Genomic DNA, 27,330 nt, shown 5'->3' on the forward strand with positions numbered 1-27,330 from the left:
ATTCTAGATTCTCACGGTTGGATAAAAATATATAGATAGAAAGCAATACGTTAAAAGGAAGTGCTATCCACTTCATTAAAACAAAGTAAAAATAGACCTGAAGGGAAACATTGTTGCCTTTGACACAGCTGACTGTATGGGAAGGTTCTTTTGGGTTTTCAAATCTGTTTTGGTTTTTCTTCACTTTATATTATTTGTGTCATTGTTTCTTTGGAAACAGTAGGAAGAAAGGAAGAAATGAATATTACAAAATTTTCATTTTTGGCTTAGACTTCCTTCTAGAAAATCACTTGATGAAGAGGAGATCCTTCCCTTAGTGAAATGGGAAGACTTCTATTTATAGCTTCTTGATTTGCAACAGGACTGCTGGGGTACTTGGGGCACTGCTTGGCTGTGGTAAGTTCTTCAGTGGGCTGCTGTGGGCTTTTTTACCTTCATCTTTTTTGTTCTGTAACTAGTTCCCTGAGCCTTTTGTCTAATTTCATTGCATAGCTTTTTCTTTACCCTGCTATTTTTTAAGGAAATATATTAAGTGATTCTGAGCATACAGTAAGCTTAGGCCACGTTCTTAGTCTAGAAGCAGTCTACTTAAATGTGTATGTATGTAGATCAGAGTATTTGCTCTGAAGCTCTATTTCCTATTTAAATGTACTGACAGGCTTTCTTAAACAGATCTTAGTTTTTGTCACAATCTAGATAAATATAAGTGTTTTAAAATTGTTATGGTCCTGGGCCATGCGGTATACCAAAAGAGCAGACTCGAGGCAGTCTTTTCCCAAAATGCTTCAGCATATACTTAGGCAACATATTATAGACATCTATCTCTAAACAGATCAAATTGTTGCTGAACTAAATGTTGCATAAACATGATGGGAAAAGATTGCATGTGTTTCTTCATTACACCCTCAGTTATGCCTCCTGTGCTCTACCTACACTGAAGCTACTCTCTAAGTGCTTTTCCTTTTGAGTGACCCCTCCAGTATCCCCTCCTCTGTATACCATGTGGTTACATATGTTGGAGACCAAAGACTGCTATTTACAAGTGACTCCCTCTCTGCTGCATCTCTCTCTCGAGTTAATGACTGCTTTCAGGTTATGTGCCTCCTCCCCAGTTTGCACTTGTACAGAGATTATGGTATTGCAAACTAAAAGGGAATAAGAAGAAAATGGGCATTGGATGAAGTGAGTTATATTTTAATCTCCACAAGAAGCTGAAATATTTAGTACTGAGCCAGTAAGCACATCTTTTTTCAGCCCAGTAAAATACACCTACTTTTCTTTTTTTTGAGAATTACTCTGAATTTCCCGCAACCATTTGTTGAGATATCAAATGGCAGTGGTATTCCCTAGGGAGTGTGAAGTTATACACATTATTGCTCTCTTTCAGGGTTTTTAATTCTCATAGTGCTCTTGAGAAAGTTTGTTCATGAAGCAGGTTCATCATCTATTAAATGCGATTGTCAGGGGATGATTGATAATACACAATTAAGTGAGAGCTGAACATGAAGTATATTGTGAGCAACTGTATCCCTCTGGCTAAAGTCTCCTATTAGCAGATGCTACTTAAATAGAGGTGAGAGAAATACTAGCAGTTAAAGATGATCTCAAGTAATCTTTTTGGTTTTATCTTTTCTGTAATGATGCAGTTGTTAGAGTTTTTCAGATATGTCTCATTATACCTTAAGTAACTCCATCACAAAGAATAACTCTATAAAATAAATAAATAATAGGCTTATTTGAGATTCCTTCAAAACATTAGTGCTCCTATATCATACACTGAGCTTTCAACAGGTTTTGGATCAAGGACTGTAGTTTTGATCCTTTTGTGATTTGCACGTCTATAACTTGAAGGATTAGAAAGGCAGCATGTTTCAATTTGCATGTTCAAAATACGATACATAAAATTAAAATGGAGGTGTGATAGATGACCTTAAAGAAGACTCAACTGAGAAACAGTAAGTGCCTATTCTTGATTCACTGAAGATCTCTGAAAGATCTGCAGCTGAATTTGTCACATGCAGGATCAGAACTCTGCTTAGGTAGGGAAGGAAGGACTTGTAGTAAGGATCCCATATGGCTTAGTACTGCACTTGTTTTGTCATTTGAAGCTTTTCTGTCTGTATGTGGTAAATATGTTAGTAAGTACTACATTGTGTTGGAAATCTTTTGTTTTAATTCTTGGGTGATGTTGTGGTTACATTTACAGTGAGAGTTGAAGAGAAGGCTCATGAGGAATACTTACTCTTTCCAGATTAGTTTGTTTTCAGCTGCTCGTTCTATAATGTATGAAAATATATTATTAATGAAATCTGTCAACTTGTTTTTGGTGGATATCTCCGCGTTGCAATATTATGTTGTTGTTGACATTCCCAGCAGAGTATTCCAGGGTGAGCTCTGAAGGATGCTTGTATTGTAAGTCTCTGTCTGATCGGAACAATATGAATACAGGAAACACGCTCCTGCTTTTTTCCCCAATATGCACATACAGTGCTCTACAAAACTCCACAGGCTTTTAAGCTGAACTGTTTAAAACTATGTAGTTCCTCCTCTAGATGAAAGCTTGGGGATTTTCTCACCTGGAGAGAGAACCACTAATACTGCACAAGCTCCCTTCTTTCTTTGGAGGTCCCATGTACTGTCTATTGCTCTAGAAGAACCCCAGAGGCCTTAGCTTATGCCTTGTTGGGCAGAAGAAGCCTTTTCCTGCACAGATGATCATTTTAGTAATGTTTGAAAACTAGAAGGAAGATGAGAATGATTTACATGGTCACAGAAAGCTTCTATCAAATAGGATGGCATTTATATTTTGTCATTCTCCCCTTCATAGATACTTTCTGAGCTGTATGAGAGTAATGTGTTCAAGTGGTTGAATATACTATTTACTAATGTTATTGGTAATAAGATTCCTGCTCATTATAGTTATAACCCTATTTGTGAATCAGTTTTAGATGATTTGTAACAAATCTCTTCTGTGGCTTCAGTAGCGATGGAAATATTTTCAAATGTTGTTGTTTTTTCCCTCAGTTGACAATATATGCAAAAGCAATCCATCATACCTTAGAAGTTTCACGTGTAGAGACTTGAGCAACAGGAGGAAATTACACTTAACTCATGGAAAATACAGAGTTATGTTTTGTTTCACTGGCACAAGGCCCTCTGGTCTGAAATCTTTGTTGAAGTTATTCCATAGTCTCTATTTGGACAGTTTGGGTAAAGGTTCAGATTTAGGTTACTGTCCTGAGTGAACAACAGCAGAAATTCTTGTTTGGAAAATTTCTAGTTTTGGGCTTCAGAAGGAAACCCAGAACCAGTAGTTGAGCCTTATCTATGTCACACAAGCAACTCTGATTATGTAGAGTGCTCCAAAAGTAATGGATCCTATTTATTTCCATGGAAACTACAACAGATACAAAGAGCACAATAACAGTAATTGATGGAGCAAATTCTCAGCTACAAAACACTATTTTGCAACGAAGTCACCACCATTAGCTATGTATTTTTACTGGTGATGAACAAGAGCTTGCATGCCGCGCCTGTAACAGTCTGCACCAGTGGAAGTGACCTGCTGTTGCTACTGCTGAAGAGCACCGCCACCTTATGGAGCTCACATCCACTGTTTGTTCTCCAAAAATGTTCAGCAAGTGTTGATGAATGTCAGTGAGTGCTGTTTTTCTGCATGGAGAAATTCAATGCCACATGTTTACTTCATCTGCACTTCCACATCAGATGCCATTCTGTCAGACTTGCCCCTCTGCTGTCATCTGTTGCATGGCAACAAAATGTAATGGAGGTGGGAAGGTTCGGCCTCTACTGCTGTACCAACAGCTGCCTCTGACGTTGTAGACCAACTTAATGAAATAGGAGGCATTACTTATGGAGCAGCCCTCATAAAAATGTATGAACTCAATCTCTTGTAAACATCCCAGAAATTCATTTTCTGTTCTGATTTGGGAAACCACAACAACAAAAAAACACAATTATTGTACTCTAGTGAAAATCTCTACAAATGAGTCCAAAAGGAAACAGTTAAAGTAACTCTCCATTTGGCAACAACTAATTAGATGTTCCTGACCATTCTGCTCCAGGGCTCTGTGGCATAGTTTCCAGTTCAGTGCACCTTTGTATGCACTCTTTCTTCTCTTGAGCAGCATATTTTTGACTGCAATTTTTGTAATTGTTGAATAACTTCTAGCTTCTGCTAATTCTTGTGCAGGGACTGCAGCTGCAGGACTACCTGACATGGATCTGTGTAGTAAGACACACTGCCTCAGTGGAAAACTATCTCAGGGCTCCTAGTCTCTGCTGCAGGGAGCAGAGGTTGGGGGTCTGCATTGCAGTTATGCAAACAAAGCAGTGCCCACTGAATCATAAAGGTCAAGCGTCTTAGTTTTTGTTTGTGTGTATGCTTTATGTCCCATCCCCACCCTGCCCTTTGAATGTTTTTTTTTTTCTTAGAAAAGAAGAAAAAAGCCCGCCGTTATACTATTATAGTGTTTTAAATAAAGACAGACCTCAAACATCAAACTGCTGTTGCAGCTTTGCTTAGATTTCTTGTGTTACTAGTAGGTCAGGAGAAACTTTTTCCTCCCAGGGAAGTAAAGCTGCTTCTGAGATAAGTTAAGAACAGAAGAGGTCCTATTGATTATTTTCAGAGGGAAAAGACTTAAGAAGGAATGACGGTGATATTTGCATCTCCTATTTTCAGTACTATTTTAGTTATCTCCTAATTTCAGTGTAATTCTTCATTGTTACTTACTAGGGACTCTCCTGTGCAAACTTGATTCCATGAGAAGTGCTTTGTCACTTCTCCTATTGGTGCTTCCTTCTCATCCTAAGCTGTAACTGATATCAGAATAGGCTCCCATCAAAGTGGCTGAGAAATTGTTAGGAACAGATATGTTTCGCTGGCTTTCAAACTTCGGAGTACTGTGTTACTGTAAAAAAAAAAAAAAAAAAAAAAGAATGCAGTTTCTAAACAGAAAGAAATCAGACAGTAACATAGATCTCTGAGACCCATTTTAGATGAGTCTGTATTGCACTCTAGGGCCACCTTTGGAATGCCTGTCCTTTAGCTGGGAATTCTGAATTCTTTGTCTGTTGTGTCACTGACTTTATGGTGCTTGGTAAGCTACATAGGGCTAAAGATGTGCTGTGTTTCTGCTGTTCTTATATAGTCTACTTGAAATTGCAGGTTCTTCTGGAGCTGTGGAATACTGAGTTACTTCTTCCCTGACTGCCAAATGAAGATGTTTATTCTTCCTAAGCACTGTGAAACATAAAAATACAAATTGTGCAGTGTTATGATTACAGGTTAGAAATAATCATCACGATTTTTAGAGACAGCATCATGTAGGTATTCTTAATAAAGAAGTGCAAGGTGAAATCTTAGGCTATGTTGGAGTTTACTTCAACAGAACATTGCCGGCTGAGGAAGTTGCTGTATTAAAACTTTGTGGGGGTGCTGGAATGTGTCTGTGGAGGTGTATTTGGTGCCTGGAGTCAATGCAAACAGATAGCAGACAAAGACTTTATTATTCCTTTCTGCTGTTTTCTAATTGTCTTTTCTTAGATGATCTCATTCAACGTTACTGTGTGCATGTGTGTGATAGTATGTCTATTGGAATAACTGTATTATGAGATCTCATTATCATAATCTGTGGTAATTGTTTTCTGAGTGGGAAGGAGAGACAACAGAACACTTCATTGAAATTATAAGGTCAGGTTCTGTTTCTAAGCATGTTTTTTATTACAGATACCAAGGAGTCATTCATTGCCCTTTAATGAATAGTTTTAGGCTGTTTCTTTGTGTGCCAACATAGGTTTGAAAAGGAATGTATTATTTCCTTTTCCCTTTAATTCCAAATGAGATGTTCCTTACTGTTTAGAAAGGCTTGTGTCTCTGGGGGTATTAGTACAAAGCATGTGATTTCCCCAACTAGAACTTTGAATGGCGTATGGCTTATCCTGTCAGTCTGTAGTAATCCTTTACGCTTGTCATATGCTTACTAGTACACACAAACATACATCCTCTGGACTACTAAGTACTTATAAGAAGAAAAAAATTAAGGGATTGCATCTTATTCTTTCAGCTATTGTGACAAAGTGACCAAAAATATTTTCTTATTAATGTAAGATAGTGGTTTGTTTTTTAGTTCCATATCAGAAAAAATATGAATACAGAATAATGTTCCTAATTCTGATCTTTTTGTTCAGCCTGGAGTTTTATGCTCTGTAGGACAGGGAGGGAAAACCTACAGATAATGAGGAGGCGGAATGGGAACTACTCCATGACAATGCATTAACCCTTAAAGGCCTAGTGCTGTGTCTGTACAGAAGAGAGGCAAAAACTGGTACGTCTGGGATCTGTTTGGCAGTTCTGATTACCACTTATGACTCTGCTCATCTTCTTGACAGCTTCACCTGGGACATGAAAACAATTCAAAGGTGAACTCCAGTTCTCAGTCCAAGCAATTCATGCCTCAGTAGCAAGAGTATTGGAAACTGTATAGTTGAAACCTTTGTGGCCACTTCCCCCTGTGATAAACCTGCAAGCAGTTATCCTTATTCAGAACTGTGTCAACTCAGAAAGCTTCAGCAGTTATAAATGTACTAGCAAAGAAAAACCTTTAAATCTCTGCAATGTGCCCTTGCATGTTCTGCATCCCTTAGAAACAGCTGATGAGTCTGAATCCACATTCACTGGTGCTTTCAATGTGTTTTGGCACTCTGACAAACTATTAAAAACTTGTGTTTTCTCAGCTAATTATAATTCCTTCCTGGCAGCATTAGAGCCAGCAGCTTCAAACCGGAGGAGACACTTACATAGAAATACATACATAAATTCCCTTAGAGCACATTTCTTTTAAACTGATGTGTGGGAAGTAGTACAGAACCACATAATAGGCTCGATATTAAGAAATATTGAAATAGCAGGATGCAACAACATCCACCTGTCAGAAAAGCAAGTTATAATGGTCTTTGTTGATAGAAGTCACGCTTCGTGATGATGTCAGTCTTTTCTGCCTTTGAATCAGGCAGTCTGGTTCACTTAATGTGATTTAAGTTCCCTAGGTTATGCATAAAAGTGGTGCTTTTTTTTTTTTTTCCACTGGGTATAGAATGTGTAGCTGTTCTGCAATATTGGGCATTTCTGCTTTTTAGTGTAAGAGAAGGAAACAAAGAATAGGAGTTGTTGCAAAGGATTTGTCTAATAGAGCAACTGATTTAAAATCTAGGAAATCATTATTAGGAAGTACGTTGTGGGCAAGCAACGTAGTATATTGTAGTGCTGACTAATGCTCCATGTTTAGTTGTTTGACCCTTGCCCAAAGAGTTTGCATCCAAAGTAGTCAGGCATTCTTCTATCAACATCTCTCAAAGCACCCTGTAAGGACAGAAGTATTTTTCTTCCTCACTTTGCAGAAGGATAGAGAGAGGCTCTGAAACTCCTCTGCTGTTCATGAGCAAACCAACAGTAAACCTGGGAATGAATCCCATGCACCAAGTTCCTAGTCCCTTCCTAGCGTGCAAGGTTATGTATGTGCCTGTGTGTGGAAGAGCTAACGAGATGATACTAGAGAAGGAATTGATTAGGAGTAATTTGCCAGGGGAAGGAAGCTGTACTGTGAGCTACCAGCAAGTAATGAAGCACGGATGCCAATTGACAGGTGGACCAAAAACTTTTCAGTAGGAGGGAGGAGGAAATCGGTTCCGGGATGCAATTACTCTAATTGAGGCTGTGAAGAGATAAATGGGTGAAGTTAGCAACAGCTGGAGACTGCTCTGAAGGAAAACTTTAAGGGTTTGTTATCCTCTCAGGAGGTCTTTTAGTCACCATGGTGATGCCTCTGGCAGACATCAGCAGGGAGGAAAAAAAAAACAAAAAAAAAAACAGTAAAACCAATACCTATGTCAAACAGAAGCCCTCAAGCAAAAGGTTCCACATGTGGGGGGGGGGGGAAGCGGAAGGGTGGAGGAAAAAAAGCAGTGGTGGTGATGTTCTTTGAACTGGCTCTTAAAAAGAACTTCAAATACACATCTGAATGGTGTTGGGATGCCATGGTTACAGGCTCTGTATAAAATTTCAGTAGTTACATAGTAATGTGCATTGGTCACCAGGAATAGCAGGTCTTGGCACTAGATTTTCAGGGCCCTTAGGCACTTCTGCAAGATAGTTTCACTGTGTCTATTGGAAAAGTGCATAGAAAGTTTGATGGTAGGCTTAGGCGTTACAGCTTTGAAGTGAGAAGGAAGGTCGCATGAAGGTCTGTGAGGGAGCATTGTGTCTCACTGTTGGCAAGAAGCAAAATGTTTTGTTACATCAGAAATTACTGTACAGTAGTCTGTCAGGCCATTGCAAGTACTTAGCTGGAAAGAAGTACTTCCACTGATGGAGAGAGTTCATCACTTTTTTTTTTGTCTGATTCTCAGCTGGCTATCACTTCTTCGTATCTACCCATCCTGATTTTACCTCAGCACTTCTAGCTGTTTGGCTTTGGTGCCACTTTGGAAGTATATCTCTTTTCTCACTGTCTGCATTTTTCAAACTCCTTAGATGAGCTATATGTATAATATATAACTTTTAAAAATCTCATCGGTTAGTCCTTTAGTTCTGAATAATTTACATATTTGTTTATAAGCAGATATCTATGTTTTTATTTGCAAATTTAGATATGTTAATAATTTGAGTTCAAGTGGGTGAGGAGAAATGAGTACTTCTCAGATCTCTGTATTTTGATGTTATTGACATATAATCTAGTGTTGACCAGATTATTTGTTTGTATAGAGCTGGCAGGTAAAAGACATCTATTGTATCAGGACCCCCTGGCCAGTGCTGAACAAACAAATGACTAATCTGAGTTGCTGTATTGGAGATGCTACTATGTAACGTGAAACTAGATGCGAATGATTGCAGGAGGAAATGTGAAGAAATTATGAGAGTTGTGGTAATAGGATAGTTTTCCTGAAGAGTTCTGGAAAGGTTATATTTTAAGAGAAGTATATTTGCTTGGGTTGTACTGATGTAGTCTAAGCAGTGGCCAACTTTAAGTGGTATGCATGTGTAACAAGGACTTAGAGTGAACTAGGATTGTTCTGCCTTATTAAAAGCCCTTTACCCTCAAACATAATTTCATGAGTAATTTCTCATGGGTATCAAATATGTGTGTCATGGAAGAAGATCCGGAGGAGAGAACGTTTGGATTAGTCTTCCTTTCTGTAAACAAAGGGTAGTGTGGAAGGGTGGGGATAAACATGAGTGCAAAAATGTTCAACGCCAGTGTTGCTGGAGAAGTGAGTTTCACCATTTGTTTGAAAGAAACCACTTCTTTAGCCTTTTCCCTTCTATTAAAAAAAAAAAAAAAGAAAGCTATTATGCTCACAATAAGTAAAATGAAACATTTATATTTTACTTAGCGATATTCATCTCCACATCCTAAAGTAAGGGCTGAGTGATAATGTGGAAATTGTTGCAGGAGTTGATCTCTATCTTTGTGGGTCCTTTCCAGCTTGGTTTGTTCTATGACTTTAGAGGTATGCTTTCTCAAACATAAACAAGGTACTGCTGAAAGTTGGTCTGGGGTGGGAGGTGGCTCTTGTATTTCTGGTGGGGAAGCATATGTATTTATTACTGCTATGGGATCTGAAACTTGTGCTTTTGGAAATTTATATGGCAAGCTTTGATTTATTTCTATGCTGAGCTGTTTTTTTTTGTTGTTGTAGCTTATTTTAATTCTTTTGTTTCTATGATATCAATCATGAGCCCTATTTAAAAAAAAAAAAACAAAAAAAAAAATCCAGGGCTTTTTTGTTTCTGTTTTCACTGACAGTCTTGAGATACCAGCTCTGTTCATCAGTGGTTAAGAGAGTTCCATTCTGTGAGTCATCACTGACTGAATACAGAAATGAATACGTCAATATCTGGATTTCTTGATCCTCAGAGAGGACACTAGGCAGTTAGTTTTGCATCTACTTTCACACAGTTTGTGTGTGTTTCTCTGTAAATTATTATTATACACACTGCTTGGGGTAGCTTAGCCACAGCTATACCAGTGCAAATTAACTTGTGTTCATTTGACAGTCTTCAACTCTTTTATAGGGAATATCAACAACTTAACTCAGAAGATAGAATTTTACAGCTGTTGCATTGCTTGTTTCGTTTATAGGCTTTTTTTCACTGGGTGGTGTAGCTGCTGTGTTTATGTTGTGTTTTTTTCTTTTAAAAAAATCTACTTTCTCTACCATGGCTGTAATTGACCACCATAGACTGTCTAATGCTAAAATAACTGGTCAAAAAGGTCTGTTACACCACTTAATTGTGTATGATACAGATCTATTCTGACAGTAATATGAGAAGACTGCACTGAAAGAGAATGATCCATCTTGTGTACTTGCGGAATACGTTGTTACAGAAAAATGTTTGATAGGGGAATTTTTTGTATATTCTGTAACAGGCAGAAAACTTCATTAGTAGAAACTTCATTTTCCAATGATTTTTTCCTTGTATTTATTTCCTCAGTAAGTTACAGAATGTATTATATTTGAATATGAATTATGCTGCAAGTAGTTACTGTCTTGAAGTACTGTAATTGGACATGTTTTCTTTTGTATCTAAGTGTACTTTTGTTTTCAAATTGATGGCCAGAGGTGAATTTCTCTGGATTGACCCTTGTTGCAAAGTCAGAACATTGCTCCCTTTCCGCATGTTCGTGACTTCGTTGTTCTTTTGTGTGTTGGCTTTACCAATTCAGTATTTTGTGACTTCACTTAAGGATCAAATTGAGAGAATAAAATACAGGGGCTCCCAGTTTAGATGGAAATAATTTTGAGAATTAGCAAAAGTGACAGGGAAAGCGCACACAGAAATAAGTAAGTGCATTAAGTATTTCAAAATTTGCTATGTGTGAAAGGTGCCATTTGGAATTGCCATTGAGCCTTTGAACAATTGAAAATGAGACCACATAGCAACCTGCACTTCTGAGGCCCATTGTGGAAAACTGGCTTTTTCTGGAGATATACATATATCTCCAGAATGTATATATATATTTTTTTCTAAATATACATTCCGATATTTTTAGTGATACTGTAGGGAAGATAAAGTTGTCAGAATGACACGTTGAAAGAACTTCCCTGAAGAAACCACAACTCCCATAGGCTTTGCGAGTATCCTGTAACAGCATTTTCTTATAGAAAAGCAAAACAATTCTGTAGTAATCTTATTCTCTACTAAAGGTAAAACAAAGCTGAGCTGGATCTGGAGAAGAACATCTGAATCTGAAGGACCAGTCTATAGTTTCAAGTGTACTATGTCACAGACCATTTGATGTAGTCACAATGAAGGAGGAAAGATCAGATGAATGAACTGGATTTCTGGACCCATTCCCACCATAAGGAAGATACTTCCATGGATTTGCAAGAAAATAGGGCATTGTGATATGCAGAACACTGGTAACACTTGGCATGTTGCATGTAAAAGCTAATCATAGCTCCAGAGCAGGTTCTGCTCATTGGTGAACTAAGTGTGAGACCTCAAATCAGGAACTTCCCTTTATGTTTTCGTGTTCTTAAACAGATGAAGTAACAGTTGCATACTCTGAAGGCGATTTCCTGAGTTGTCACAACAGGAGATCTATTTTTGGGAATATTGAGTATAGTACATTTTAAGGGAGGAAATTGTTTCTGTGATGGGAGAAACTGTGCTACTTTGATCTTAAATATATATAGTGAGAAGTTGTGAGATATTTGGAGAGAAAGCAGGTGGAAAAACAAAACAGTGAAAATGTTGATATATGTTGATTGAGGAGGGGGAAAGGGAAATGTCATACCTTCAAGGAAGGCAAGAAGGAGGATACTGGGGAGCTGCAAGTCAGCTTAACCTCAGTTCCTAGGAAGATTACAGAGTGAATTAGCCTACAAGCTGAAAAAGAAAACACTAACATGGAACAGCCCACATGGATTTTCTATGCCTGACCAACCTCACTGCCTTCTACAATGAGACTGGCTTTGTGCACAAAGGAGATACAGGAGATGTTTTTTTGATCAAGGTTTTGATATTGTCCCCAGCAGTATCCCTATAGCCAAACTGGTAGAGACAGACTAGATAAGCGGATGATATTGTGTGGGGAGATTGGCTGCTGGCTGTGCTCATTGTCACAAAGTCCAACAGGCAGCCTATGACTTCGATATCCCTCAAAGGTCAATGCTGATGCCACTACTTAATGTGTATGTTGATGTCCTTGATGATGGGACAGAGGGCACTTTAAACCATCTTGCACTTAATGCCAACTTATGGGTAAAGACTGATGAGCTAGTGGGCACAGCTGTGATTCAGAGGTACATCAACAGGCTCAAGGCCATTGTCAGTCTTGTGAAGTCTGACAAAAGCAAATGTTTCTACATGTAGTGTGGAGAATCCCTGTGAAACAGGACAGGTTAGGTGCCAAATGAGTGGAAAACAGCTGTTTGAAAAAGATGGACAAGAATTTGAATGCGTATCAGCAATGTTCCCTTGTGGCAAAGCTCTCCAACTTCACAGTGATCTGCCTTAACAAGGGGGCAGACAGCAGGCTGTGGGGATGGATTCTTCACCTCTAGTCAGAACTTTTGAGACCACATCTGGAATACTCTGCTCAAGTTTGGGCTTCGCAATATGAGATGGATACTGACAATGGAGCAGGTCTGACAGAAGGCTGCTAAGGTGTGATGAAGTTGCTAGAGAATGTGGTATGAGGAGAGCCCAAGAGAACAGGGGAGAGGGAAGGAGTAGTACTGCTATCTTGAACTACCAGAACAGGAATTTATAGAAAAAGCTCTTCTTGGAGACCCACAGCAATGATGTGAGAACCAATGAGCACAAGATGAAATATTGAAAATTGTGTTTTATATACTAGGGTGTTCAAACACTGGAGAAGTAGTTGAATGTTCTTCCTTTGGGATATTCACAACTCAACTGGATGAGTCCCTATTTGTTCTACTTCAAGTTGGGGAGAGGAGAGCAACATGAGCTTCTAGATATTTCTCAGATTTTTCCATGGTTGTCTGTTTCTAGGCAATTGTAGGAAGGCAACCCATGTAATTTCTATTTTCAGTAGGAGCAAGAAGTTATGTTTTCTGATGCCATCATCATTGTTCATTGCTGCCAATTCAACTTCAGTGCATATACTGGAAGTTACTTCTTATCCTGGGCCAAATTCTATTTGTATGTTGTATTCAGAAGGATGTTTCTGTAAGACAAAATGTAAGGGATATCAAGTTTGAAAATGTAGGGTGTTGGGTTTTTTTGTGTATTTTTAAAGGTTTTTTTCCTTCATTTTCCGCTCTCCAAAGAAGTCAGGAGGTAAGTGATTATGTGCTACTTGCATGCTCTCTGACACCTGTAGGGCTCTGTAGGATGCAAGTGTTTCAGTTTGAGGAAGAATGAGTGACCCTTAATGTGGAGCTTAAGAGATGTTCCAGAACTAGAGATGAAAGGATGAAGAAAAACATCCTCTGTACTATTGAAGTGTGTGAAAGGCATGAAAGATCAAGAGAAAGATCAATAGTTTGCATTTACAACTCAGAAGAGAATAAAAGATACACTGGGATTTATTTTTCTGGATTATTTGAGAGAGATTTCTCCTCTGCTCCATCTTTAGGAAGCACAGAACTGAACTTTCTGTAGAATTCTGTGCCTTTGGCATCTGGAAGGTGAACTCAGAAAAAGCATTCTACCCTTAGTTACTTGATCATTTATTTGGGAGGTTACATAATGCTTTATTGAGGCTACAGCTGGCAATTGGCCATGAAACAATGATGGAGATGTACTTAAATGATCTGAGTGAAGGAAATATTTATCAATGAGAGTGAAGGGTGAGAGTAAGAGGTGGTGCTTGCCCAGCTTTAGCTTCTTCCTCGGCCTTATTAATTCTGTGAAACTTCTTAGTAATACCCGTTCAATATGCGTGTTTGGCTAGCATATGTTAGTAGTCTGCCATAACATTATGTGGTGATATGATGCATTGCCTTCTAATGTAATGATAAATTCATTTCAAAGGCATTTCAATTCCTTCTTTTTAATTTATATGTCCTCTTCAAGAATAGGATGTACCAGGGCACTTATGATCAACTGCTATATACAGGTGCAAAAATGTAGCAAGAAGTGTAATTGAAACTTTTCAAGGGATGACATTGTGGTTTTTTTTTTCTGTGAGGATGTTATGGATATTATCTGTAATATTCATAGAAACTTAGTGCTTCTGTGTCTGAAGTCCCCTAATACTTTCAAAATGAAGAATAGAGAAATTGCTGTTATCATTAGATCAATGTGGACAGCCCGCAACCCTTTCAATAAAATATCTCACACAAGTGAGGATATTGCTCCATGCAACTGAAGGCCATGGACTCTAAGCATCTGAGATGATGATGCATTTTACAATCTAACTGCTGAGCTTTTGAGGAAAACATACTGGCAGAAAAGCTTTCAGAGTGGATGAATATCAAAGCCGTATGAGCCCTTGGTAGGAAGGCACTATCTCCCAGAGGGAGGAAGTGTTGGCTTTTTGCAGGCCAAAATGCCTTGCACAATGTATTTGATGATGTGCTCATCACAGTAGTAGGAGCACCTTAGCTGTCCTGTGCTGTTCATGCAGTGATGTTGTGTGCCTGCGTCAGCCTGCTCCTCCAGATGAGACCTGGGTGCAGCTCTGCCACTTAAATTCCATAGCTGTAAGTTACAGATCACTCTAGTGTGATGTGAAAACTGATGCCTTGCAAAGCTGCTTTCTAGTGGAATGATAAGTAAGGTCTATCGTCACTGATTTATTTTATTTTGTTTTATTTTTTTGCTCCTAAACTTCATATTTTACCCTGAAAGAAAGGTAGTCAGGCATGGGATATTAGATGTCTCCCTTGAGTGATATTATGATTGTAATGGGGACAGTAGAGGATGCTGGGAAAGACCTGATACCAAAGACAAAGTAAACTGGTTGAGGGGAATGAAGTCCTAGGTCAAGGTGAGCAAGTTATTCAGAACCACAGCACTTTTTCTCTCTCTGGCTGACTTTCTTCAGATACAATTGTTCTTGAATGGTCACAATCAGTATATCAAAATAAATGTTTTATAGGCTAAGGTAAAAGGAGTTACTGGCAAGACTGTAAATCCTCTCATGGAACAAATGATAACTCAGCTCAAGAGTCCTTTTGTCCTGGGAGTGCAGGAAGGATATAAATTCTCTGAAAGTATCTGTCAGTTGGAATTGCTCTGCATTCATCATGCCAGCCCTCTGCATCATTCATGAATGTCGTAAGAGACTAAAGAATTGGTACTTCATGGTGAGAATGATTAAACAACTGTTACACTTGTCTTCTACTTTGGCACAATACTTTTTAAACAGATTGCCTGTATAATGCTCACATAGGTCCACCTCTCCTAATGGTGATTGTCCTGTCATGGTGGTGAGAAGAGGAAAAAACTTTGTAAGAGAAGATGTATATTGTTTATGGAAAGGTTTTTGTGTTGTGCTGTTGGCTCTGGATAGTTACGTTTTTACACTCCAACTATGCGACCTTGGGGAAAGGTTAGAGAGACTATGGGGAAGGTGAGCTTCTAAACGTACATTTGTTCTTTTGCTGGCCTTCCAGTAGTTGTGATGGATGATGTTCTATTTGATGTGAGGCTAAAAAGCTCAGAACTCTGAGCTTAGGTTTCCTTGGGAGACCAAATCAATTCCATTTAGTTATAAAGAACTGGTCTATGTTTACAATAATAAGTAGCATGAGAGTGGGTTTTCAGAATGGAGTTTAGTAATTTTGATAGAATGCTTCTGACCCAAACTGAAATATTAATGGCCAGCAAGTTAGACCTTGGAAAACCTGCTTCATATTCCTAACAGCTGTGCTGTTGACTGAGTAAGTGATTTAGCTACTTTCTGTGGCTCTGGGGAATATCTAATAGCTACTATTTTGAGTCTAGCTCTTTTCAACATTCAAGTCTGAAAGTTTGGGTTTTGGTCTCCTGCTGTGGAGACCATAAATGTAAATTCTATTTACTGATTTTGATACCTATGACTGTGGAAATGTAAACAGATTTGTAAGGATGAATGAGGAATTTCCTACACTTAAGCAAAACCTTGTAGTCTGCAAGCTAGATGTTGTCTTTCTTAAACATGAGATGAGCAAATGAAAGTGAGAAAATAGAGCTTGTGTTTGTACTTCTGCTTTTTTCCCCATACTTTGTTTTAATGCGATAAGACATGGTTTAAGGATCAAAACTAAAGAGATATTTTTAAAGAAGAGCTGAATTGCCTGGGATCAGTAGTAGCACTCTGGCTTCCATTCATCATGAGCTGTACCTATGCCATTTTCTTATTCAGATTCTATGAAGGTACTGTAGTAAGCTAACATACCTATGCTCACTTCAGGCCCCAAACGTGCTATGAATCCTACTGTGCTTTTGTCTGCTTACAGTAGTCTCTGAGTTCAGCTCCTCTGGCATGCTGCCTTCTGGGCTTCTCCAAGGACATTCTCTCTGTGGGCTGTTTTATTAGGAAATGCCAAGAAATAAGAAATCACATTCAGATTCCAGCTTTTCTTTGGCAGCAAAATGCAACTGAGAAGTACTTCCACCTACCTTTGCTGAATTTAGTCACAGTTGGCCCTAATGAAGTCTCTCTCTGGATGGTGGGTAACTTTTTGTCCCTGATATGTGTGCTCCTGGACCAGTCTTGCAAGAATCAGAGTAACTGGACACTGTTTTCTGGGTACTTCTACTCAGCAAATCTCATATTTCATTTTTCAATTGTATTATTTGTAATTTCTTTTGATCTCTTTTGGTGCATTCCATTTTTTTTGTCTTCCTCTAATGAAAATTCTGTATTTGTTATGAGCAATGCATGTTTTTTCTTTTTTCTTTATTTTTTCTTTTGCTTCAGTGTGCAGAAAAGTCCTGGAGGGATTGCCCTTGTGAAACTTTTCTGGATTGATGTCTGCTATATATCTGCCTAAAGCTGTGGGGGCTGAATATGTTGACTCAACTGGTCTCTGTTGAAAGAGAGGACTTGAGGGCTAAGGGTTGTAACAGTCTACACGGCAAGGTTGACACTGTGGGAATAAATACAGGGACAGATTACTGCATCATCCAATATGAGAATTAGTGAACAACCAATCTATTTAGAAAGTGCAGCTATTAAAAATAGAAGAAGGTAATTATTCATATGATTGAGTAACAGATTGAAAGGGACCACAAAAAGTCTTTGCTCAGAGCAAGGGTTTGAATTAGGGTTATCTGTGAGGTCGAATCAAATTGCTTGGAGTTTCGCATAGTCATATGTTGAGTACTCCATGCATGGAGACTCTCGAATCTCCTTGGATGACTTCTTTGCCTGCCTGTCAGTCCTTATGTGGAAAAAGCTTTTCCCTACTGTGTGACGTCAGAATCTCTTATTTCACGGTGTCCATTGCTGCTTGTTCTCAAGCTGTTCACCAATTAAGAGCTTAGCTTTATCTTCTCATTGGCCTCCATGCAGGTGCTGTGAGATTGCCCTTAGGTCCCCTTGAAGTTCCTTCTCTGAGCTCAGTAAGCCTGGTTCCTTCGGTTTCTCCTCCCAAGACAGGGATTTCAGCCTCCTGAGGGCTTTTGTGGCCTCCCACTGAACTTCAGTTTGTCAATGTCTGTCTTGTATTAGTCTCCAAAACTGGATGCATTACTCTAGTTGCAGTCAAGCAAGCACTGATTAAAGGGGAATAGTCACTTCATCTACTGGCTGTAGTCTTCTTAGTACAGTGCAGGATGCTGTCAGAACCCCTTTGCTGGGGCACATGGTTGTCTGGTGTACATTTTGCTACATTAGTGGCAGAATTATGTAAGCAATTGCTATAGCTTTGTAAGCTGTTATTTTGAATGCAAGACTTTCAGTGCTTTCAAGGGGAGACTGGATAAGTATTTTGAAATGAGGTCTGTTTGGGATGACTGTATAAACAAACCACATTGGGCTGAGTCAATTGCAAAAAAAGGCTCAGTCTGGGTGGGTACTTTAAGGAAGTAGCTTGCTCTGCTCTTTGTTTTCCCTGAGTGTCTACTTAAGATCATTGTCATGTTGGAGACATGACAGTGAACTAGTTGACACATTTTTATGTAAATGAAAATATTAACAAAGTATATTTCCTGGATGTAATCTGTTATGTTTAAATTGATATGTCTTTGGTCTTCTTGGGTCCATTTCAGTCAGCAGCTAATCCTTACATTCCTGAGGTGGCAAACATCCCCACCACAAATTCAGATCAGGAAGAAAAGTCAGTATTCCTACTCTCTTGAATTTAGGGAAATTCATAGTTAAAGTGTAAGCTATCTTGGACTGTTTAGTTGTTAAAGTCCCTTCCTCCCCCCTCTTTTCTTCCAATCTTTTTAATGCAGTGTAACTAATAAGAAGCAGCATACTGTCTGATTCGATTGCTGGCTGATGCACACGTACTGAGAGGAAAGTGACTCATATTAATTTGCTGTCATTAAAAAAGACAAAGAGAGAGGGAAGGCATGATCCGAATTGCTGCTTCCATTTTGTGTTAGTCTTGCAGATTTCCTGTCTCCTCCTCCTTTTTGTATGGAAGCAGCTCCTTCACGTTTTAAAGGTGGAAAGAATTTTATTTCATATCAATCAATACATGAGAAATGAGTGGGGGATAGTATTCGGTCTGAATCTCAGAGGGTTTGTCAAGAGAAGAGTGAGCATCCTGAGAGGAAAAAGCTTGTTCATGTAAACTCTTTTTGTGAACAGAAGCTTGATTTTGGGGGGATTAGACAGGAAGCTTTGCATTTTTCATGGCTTTAAGTTTACTTCATTCATAGGCAATTTAAAACTCCTTAATAAATAAAAGAATATTTCAGCAGTTATTAAATAAGAAGTATCAGGTCTGTCTTCAGTTTTCCTATGAAGGATCCTGTGAGAGTGGTCAAGTGAGCCAGATTATGATGATTAGCTCCCTGTAAACTTTTTCAACCCCCTTTTATTCTTATTAAACGGATGTTTGCATTAAGAGACCTTTTAAATGCAAGGACTGGGGAAGGCAGGAACTGGGACACTGTGACTAGTAAGTGCCAGAGAGAGGGCCTATAAGAGAAGGAGGAGCAAGACTTTGGTTCTGATGAATACTGCTTTTGTCTAGGTTTCAGTTTCTCCACATGTGTTATCAAGTCACAGAAAATGAGGCATCCCTGGGGTGTGGAGTGTAAGGTGGTACTAGGAAGGCCTGTGGAGACCAGCACTTCAGGCTGGAGGAGGGTGAGGAAAGGTACTTTTGTGAAGTGTTCATTTAATTATTTGTGTCTTCATCTGCTTATGCTTGAATCATTAAATAGAATTTTGTTAGTTGTCAAAAAATGTAAATGTTATTACACAAGTTGAGATTGTTCTGCCTCTGACAACATCATTGTGAAGGAAAGTGGGATCCTGATAAATTTTGTTCAGTTAACTCAGGTTATTATTGCAACATTTATGTTGGCCTGAATCTCTTAGTAATTTTCATGCTAAAGGTACTTTTTCATTTTAAAAATTTGAACTGTACTCTTTACAGTCTGTTAGACTCATACTTGCATCCCAATGTGCAGTTGCCACTATAGTTTGCAGGCTCTAATATCTGTCAAACATTGCATTTCTTTGGTCGCAGTGAGTTAGGAGTGTGCTGGAGTTGTGTAGCTGAGAAAATAGACTCCTGACAAAATAGCTTAGTGGATGCAAATAGAGAATGTTTTTTATTTAACATCAGGAGGTTTGCGGGATCCCTGAGGGACAGGAGAAGATATATTTTGTGTAAATGTGGCAGACTTATTCTCCACTGCTTTACAGGCTTAATTCTAGGAACAGTAGAGCTGCTGCAATTCTTCTGCACTGATTGAAGGACACTCTTCCTTAAGACACGTTTTGAAGGTTTTGAGCAATGATTACAAAAAGTGATAACTGGTTTAAAACTAAAGGTGGTAGTGCTAACTTCAAGTAAATATTTCCTAACACAACACACTAGGAGGTTTTTCTTGCTATGGCTTATAACTTTGCTGATAATTTTTGTTAGAAATGTTTTTATGATTTTTTGCCTTAAACTGGGCTGATCTGAAATTAATGCTTCCTATTTAATTTTGTTGGCCTGTGACATCAGAGGCAGACATTGGTGGTATGGCAGTAGAGGTTGAACCTTCCCACCAGTATTCCATTGCATATTGTTGCCATGTGACAGATGGCAACAGAGAGGCAGTCTGACTGACAAATGTCATCTGACATGAGAGTATGTATGAAGCAAAGTTGTCACTGAATTTCTCTATGTGGAAAAAATGGCACCCGCTGACTGCAGATTTATGGAGACCAAACAACAAATGTTAGCACAGTGAGACAATGGCTGTTGTATTTCAGCAGTGGTGACAGTAGGTCACGTCCTCTGGTGCAGATTTTTTTTCAGTGGGTCAAGCAGGCTCTTGTTCATTGCTGGCAAAAAATGCAATGAATAGCTAATGTTAGTGACTGTTGAAAAATAATGTTTTGTAGCTGAGAATTTGCTCTAGCAAATATTGTTATTGTGCTCTTTGTAGTAGTGCTTGTAATAGTTTTCATGGAAATGAATAAGAAGCATTATTTTCAGAGCAACCTCCTTAGTTCTTGTTTTCTCTGACCTCCAAATTTTGCGTGCAGCATCCCAGCACAGTAGCTGAGTGTATTCTTCACCTCTTGTGTTGGTACAGGAAATGTGGCCCCAGGCACTGTGAGAAATGGGATTTCTCACAGCTGAGTAGGGAAATGGCTCTGTGCACTCATTTTTCTTTTTTAAATGAAGTGTAAGCAATTCAGTGGAAACACTGAAACAATAAATACCATGGAATTAATCAGTCCTTCAGAATTCCCTGTTTCCAGGGTGTAGTTGGAGTTTTGGAGTTGTTTATTAAATGAAGTATATAACTAAGCCTTGAACAATGAGGAAAAACTAAATATCAAGTAGCTGCTCATTAACAGTGTATTATCAATTGTCAGTCTTGAATAGAGAATGCCTTTGGGGGAAAGAAATGTATGCCCTTGTGTAATAAAAGAGTGTGTAACAAAGCTTAGGTACAGCGAGAGGATCTCAAACTGAACAGACTGTAATTTCATCAGGTTTTTTTTTGAACTCCACTCTTAATTAGTCTACAATTGTGTACTGCACAACAGATAAAACATAGTCATTGGTTTAAGATTGGAAGGAACTTATGGAAGTAAACTAGTCCAACCTGCTCACTTGTTCCAGCTTAAACAAGGCCAGTCAGAGATTTTATGGCCTTGTCATTCTACAATGAAGTTGAAATCTCCCTTCCTCAAGTCCAGAATTGTAATTCTACTTTTTGTTTCAAACTCCATAAACTCAGCTGCTACAGTCAAATAGAAGCATTCAAGTAAAACATTTGTTTGGATTTTTTTCTTATGTGGTGGCTCTGTAGTAGTAATTCTGATTATCCTTCCTCCCCAGTTTTTATTTAATGTCTGTACCTTGTGGTTTTTTAGACTGGACTAACTATTCTGTTCATACTTCTGGGGAAAAAGATGCTTTCAGTGTAATGTTAACATGCCATCAGCTTCCAAACAGGGCAATGCATGTCCTACCTAGCCTCAGGAAAGGGAAGGGAACATTGATGTACCCAACAAATAGTTGTGTATTCAGTTATGCATAGACAAGCCAACCAGGCCAACTATTATTATGCAATTAACTTTGATATGGACAATATCAATGAAACCTCCCCCCCCCCCAGTACCTGAAGGAAAGCTGGGGAGAAGGTTTTTATAAGAGCATATAGTGACAGGACAAGGGGAGATAGTTTTAAACTGAAAGGAGGTAGATTTAGACTAGATATCAGGATGAAATTCTTTCCTGTGGGGGTGGTGAGACACTGGAGCAGGTTTCCCAGTGAGGTTGTGAATGCCCCCTCCTTGGAAGTATTCGAAGACCGGCTGGATGGGGCTTTGAGTAACGTGGTCTGGAGGGAGGTATCCCTGCCTATAGTAGGGGAGTTGGAACTAGATGATCTCAAAGGTCTCTTCCAACCCAAGCCATTCTATGAATAAGGAAACAACTGCAAGCCATCAGCTTTCTGTTGTCAGTTTAATTTGGCCAGTGATCTTTTGGTTGTCGTATCTGATTGTGCTAAGTGCATAAACCTGTAGATGCTGAATTTCATCAAGATAAGCCTAGAAATGAAATCCGTTCTTTGAGGGGGAAAAAATGAGCTCTCTTAATCAGTTAAGTCCCATGACAGGCCTATGAAGACATAATTGGTTATAATTGGCATTCACAGGAGCTCTGACATGCTCTACCTGCATCCAAATGGTTCTTAGAGAGGCAACAAAATTATCTGTCTTTTTATAGATACTGCAGAACTCTCTTTCAAGTTTGTCTTTACATATAAACCCCCTTGCAATTCAAGTGAGAATAGTTTTGGAAAGCAAATCTTAATCCATGAATTAATTAAAAATAAACAAACTCATCTTGCTTTACTTAACAAACTTCTGTGCCTTGTTTTAGTCTGTAATGTAATGCACAACTTTCAGAACAAGCTAATAAATTGAAGGAAGATATTTGTAACATAGTTTATAGGGGGCAGCTGATATCCCAGACCATGGCAGAAGCTATAGATAATTCAATAACCAGTCATTGCCAACTAATTTGATGAATTTACATATACAGTTGGGGATGGGTTTCAAAACAAACTTACAAAAATGTTTTCTATGTATTTTGCAAGCTATGCATTCTCCATCTTGAGTCTAAAGCTGAATGAGCAGATAAAGCTCAGTCTGTAGAGTTAACCTTTTTGACAACGAAATTGTGTGTGTTCAAAGTTCCATTATGCCAGTGTGTTCTGCTAACTCAGAATTATGAGGGAAATTTCCTGCCTAACTCTGATTTCTGGCTCATTTGTTTGAATTTACTGATAGCATGTTCTGGTAGGTATGCATATGATGGGGAACGTGGATACATTTTCACTCTGTCATCGAGTCAACTATTTATAAATTTTCCTTCTGTGTGCCTGAGTTTGCTGTCTTAGTAATGTGTGTTGAGATTTCTAGAAGAAGCCTCTTAAATGAGGGCAAAGTGTATAAATTATTTCCATTAATGTGTAATATTCAGCTTTAGTGGAACTGCAGCTTTATGGGCTAGTGTAGAGATGAAGTGTAGAGTGTAAAATCCGACCTATTTCTGCGTCTAACTACGCTTGTTCTCTTCAGGGTAACTTGATGCCCATTGCTGGTTGGTACACCTGGGGGTAAAAAGAATAGCATTAGTCACGGTTTCTCTCAGACTGGAAAATGTACCCAGTTTCCCTGTACTTCCTGCAGTTCTCATACTTCTCACTGAAATGAGAGCTGAGTGGTTTGGGTTTCCATTTTGAAGCTTCTGATCTTTTATTATAGTGCTTATGAACTCAGGTGCAGTAAGTAGCTAGGACACTGAGACACATTTCTGACCCGCCTGAAGTTTTGGATCTAAGATGGCAATTTTAGTTGTGTTTTCAAAGAGGCTCAGAGGCTGTGTTATAAAAATCCTGCTCCTAACTTGGAGTGTTGAGTACAAGTTAGAAAGTGGTTTCTGAATATTTCTGCTTCTCATTGTCTTTATCTGCAGTGGAAATTCTTCACTTGCATGTCTGTCTTACAGAGCTGAGATTGCCCTTGTGAATGTGCAGGACAGTGTTCAGCTTTGTAGAGTTTTGGTGTTGTCCAAAAAATAAACCAGGAAAAAAAAAAGAAAACAACAACAAAAAAAACACAAAACAAAACACGAGGTCAAGGAACAAATTTCCAGGCTAACCATAAAGAGAATGATGCTGGAAATACCTGTCCTAGATATCCAAAAGTCTTTAGAAGTTTTGAAAAAAAACAAAAGTCCCCAGCTGTGAATAGTCATCAACTGAAGACAAGGCATCCTACAAGAGGCCAAATATTCCCTTTAAATCCCTAAGTGAAACTAAATCCCATGTTTCTGAAACAATGTCTGGTTTGGGTGATTTTTTGTTGTTGTTGTGTTTTTCCCTCTCCCACCCTTCAGAAGTGTTGTGCTATCGGGTATTGTCTGGGATGATGTTAAGTACTAATGAAATCATTAATTCTTGATAAGCTCTTCACTTTATTTCAAAGACTGCTTGCCTTTATTTAGGTACTGAAATACTTTTTATTAGGAACCTGAAATACATTTTAGCAGGTTGCATACAGTAAAAATGCCTGGAGTGTTGTATACCGAAAGTGGAAGACTGTATTTGCTTGTTGTTCTCCTGCTGTTATGCATGTAGGAACATGAGCATATTCTGAATAACATACATGCACATTTAGATTACTTACTGGAATTATTTGCATTCTTGAGTCAATGTTCATGTGAGAGACGCACCATTCATATGGAAGAAATTGTGGTGTTTGTCACATAGGCTAATGGTGCAAGGCTAATAGTGAAGGAACAGATATGCTTTGATTTTTTTTTTTTAAAAAAAAAGCTATTTCACCTTCATATGTCCTTCTGTTAGAAAAAAGTCTAGTCTAGCATTCCAGAGTTGTGTCTCCACAAAGGGCAACTGGCATCTTTATAGAAGGAAGAATGCACATGGTAAGCAGGAGAAGGCAATCTAAGTAACATTTTTCTGTACCTTATAATGTATGTTATCAATATCAGGGGGCTCACAATGTCATTTGTCACAAAGGAGAAGATTTTAGTATTCATTGTTCTCAGTTATTACCTGCTAGAGTCTGGAAATATATATTTTCATCATCTGCTTAATTTTCCTGGTTCTTTCTGTGTGCTGTCAGTAGTCTGATCAGTAGAATATCTTGATTATGTTAACAAATGAAAGCATATGTTTGTGTATGTTCCTTTCACCATAGAATTATTTCCAGAGTTGACAAATAAATGGTGTAATTAATGCTTTTTGCTCTTTGAATTTTCTGTTTTCTAGCTGGTGCCACGTACATATTTGGGAAGAGTGGAGGCCTCATCTTGTACACCTGGCCAGCTAATGACAGACCAAGCACAAGGACAGACCGTCTTGCTGTGGGCTTCAGCACAACAGTGAAGGATGGCATTCTTGTACGAATTGACAGTGCCCCTGGACTTGGTGATTTTCTACAACTGCACATAGTGAGTATAGCTAGACCAACATCTATGTCAAACCCGAATGTCTGTCTATACATTTAAAGAAAACTATTATGGTGAAACAACAAATATGTCATACTCTGTCCTTTCTGTATCTTCAGTACTCATCAAATTAACCTGTCTTAGGTAGGTCATCGGGGTTTGTAAAAATTGTTGAATGGGATGAACAAGGTGCTAGGTCTTGGTGCCAGAAGAATGGGGAGTCGGGGGAAAGCCATATGACATTCAATAGCAGTAGGATGTATTCAAGAACTGTAGAAACAATGTAAATATATTTTGTCACTAATACATCTGACTTTTTGGTGGACTGTTGCTATTCTCAGAAGGCAAATAATGAAATGGAGCTAGGATTAATTTTTCTCACTGAGGAAGCTAAGTAACAACAGACCATATCCTTACCTGGTGTGGAAAGAGTCAATACAACTGATGTTTGTTATTGCAGGGTAGTTCCAAATAGCATGGCTTTGCAAGATGATGGACTTATTTTTTTGTTTTGAGAGCAAACATTAATGAAGGAGATCTTGGATGAAGATGGCTTTAGTAAAAGTTTGGGTTTCTGTGAGAAGATGAGACTAAGACTAGAAACTTTGGAAGTCTTTTTTTATGTGTTTATTTTCTGATATGGTGGGTAGAGGGCTGGGTGCAAAACACTATTGGGTTTATTTTCCTTTTTAAATAAAGTTGTTAAGAAATTTACTAGAGGTAGAAGCTGGTCATGTTGCTTGATGCTCATGTTTCCAAAGTTCCATGCATTAATTCAAATGGGGAAAAAGGATGCGGTACTGCATGGTTTGAATGAGCTGGGGAGTTGTTGATGTTTCACTGGAACTTGGAGAAGGTGTAAATAACCATGCGGAATGCCACAGTCCAATATACAGACCTAATGTGAATGACTGAGGGACTTAATATGGTACAGAGGAATTTAAAATGTTCAGAATCTTGTGGAAGCACAAGGAATATTGCAGAATATTTCTGAAGCAAAGTATAGGGTTAGCACTCATAGCCAGTATTTTAAGTGGTTTTAGTTTGAATTTTGTTGTAAAGCTCAGATATGTTTAAAATGGTTGGAGAGTGGCCTTGAACCAGTACACTGTCACCAGTTTTGGATTCTCTTTTCCTGTTTTTTCCAAACATTTTGTTTGTGTTTTTTGTTAGAAGGAAAATAAGATCAAATCCTGGCATTTTTTTATTTTTTATTTTTTACCACCACAAAGAAACACTTTTCATACTTTTTCAAAACAAAAACTAAACTAAGCCAAAACCCCTATGCTGAAAAACAGAAGATATTGTAAACATAAACAATGTCAAGCTTAAGCAGGCTGAAATTCTGTAATTTGTGTCAAGCAGAAGTGGTTGGACATGACTGAAGAAGAGACTATGTTCTTCAGCTATTATATGTAAGATTTCTGTAAAAGGTTGTCAGATAACTGGAAAACAGCATGCAAGGCACGTGAGGAGAGGCGAAGAGATGCGAGTTTGTTGGCTCTTAGGAGGAAAAGATAGGATCTTGTTGCTCTTGGCTGCCTTATGGGATGTTACAGAGAAAATGTAAGTCAGACACTTCTTAGGAGGGTGCTCAACAGAAGGAAGGGGGGAAAATGTGCACAAGTACCAACAGGGAATTTTACTCTTTTATTAAGAACTTTTAACAGTGAGAGCGTTTGCATAATGGGTTTTTTCAGCGTCAATGACAAAGGCGCACAGGTTTTTCTCTATAATTTGGTCTTCAATATTATTAACTCTTCTCTTACAAATGAGTCCGTCTGATTTTTTTTTTTTTTTGACCATCTTTTTAGAGTTATCAGAAATCTAGAGACGTTAGATACCTAAGCTATGAACTATGGTAGGTATTAGTGCTAAAAGTTTTCTTGGCCACTTCAGATACAGTTCGGCCAATTTTACACCTAAAGATATTCAGTGGCAGCAAATACAGTAGTTCAGCTGTAATTACTCATGTTCTTTTGTGGTCATGGTGGATTAGGAGGATTTGCCATTTATCTGTGAATTGCAAAGGTATGTTACTGTGTTTTTGTGTCTGGTATTCCCACTCATCATGTCTCTTGCTGACAACACCAATGTTCAAATAAAAAGTGTAGTCTGAACCTCATGCCACTGTGTATGGTAGAAAAGTTTATGAACTTTGAAACTGCTACTGGCTTCTTGAATATCTTTAAGATTTTGTTATTTCTTGTTTGTTTTTTTTAGTTTATGTAT

General features: G+C 38.4%; 1 protein-coding gene across 3 annotated transcripts in view; it reads left to right on the forward strand.

Annotated features, from left to right (window-relative positions):
• NRXN3 (neurexin 3) overlaps nt 1-27,330 on the forward strand; it is a 1,003,017-nt gene that overhangs the window by 710,552 nt on the left and 265,135 nt on the right. For all 3 annotated transcript variants that reach the window (XM_021401765.1, XM_021401766.1, XM_021401767.1), the window contains one exon: nt 24,920-25,101. In XM_021401765.1, coding sequence (XP_021257440.1) covers nt 24,920-25,101 — 182 coding nt within the window. The remainder of the gene's footprint in view (nt 1-24,919; nt 25,102-27,330) is intronic.

This window comes from Numida meleagris, chromosome 6 (assembly GCF_002078875.1).
Source record: "Numida meleagris isolate 19003 breed g44 Domestic line chromosome 6, NumMel1.0, whole genome shotgun sequence".
NCBI lineage: Eukaryota > Metazoa > Chordata > Aves > Galliformes > Numididae > Numida > Numida meleagris.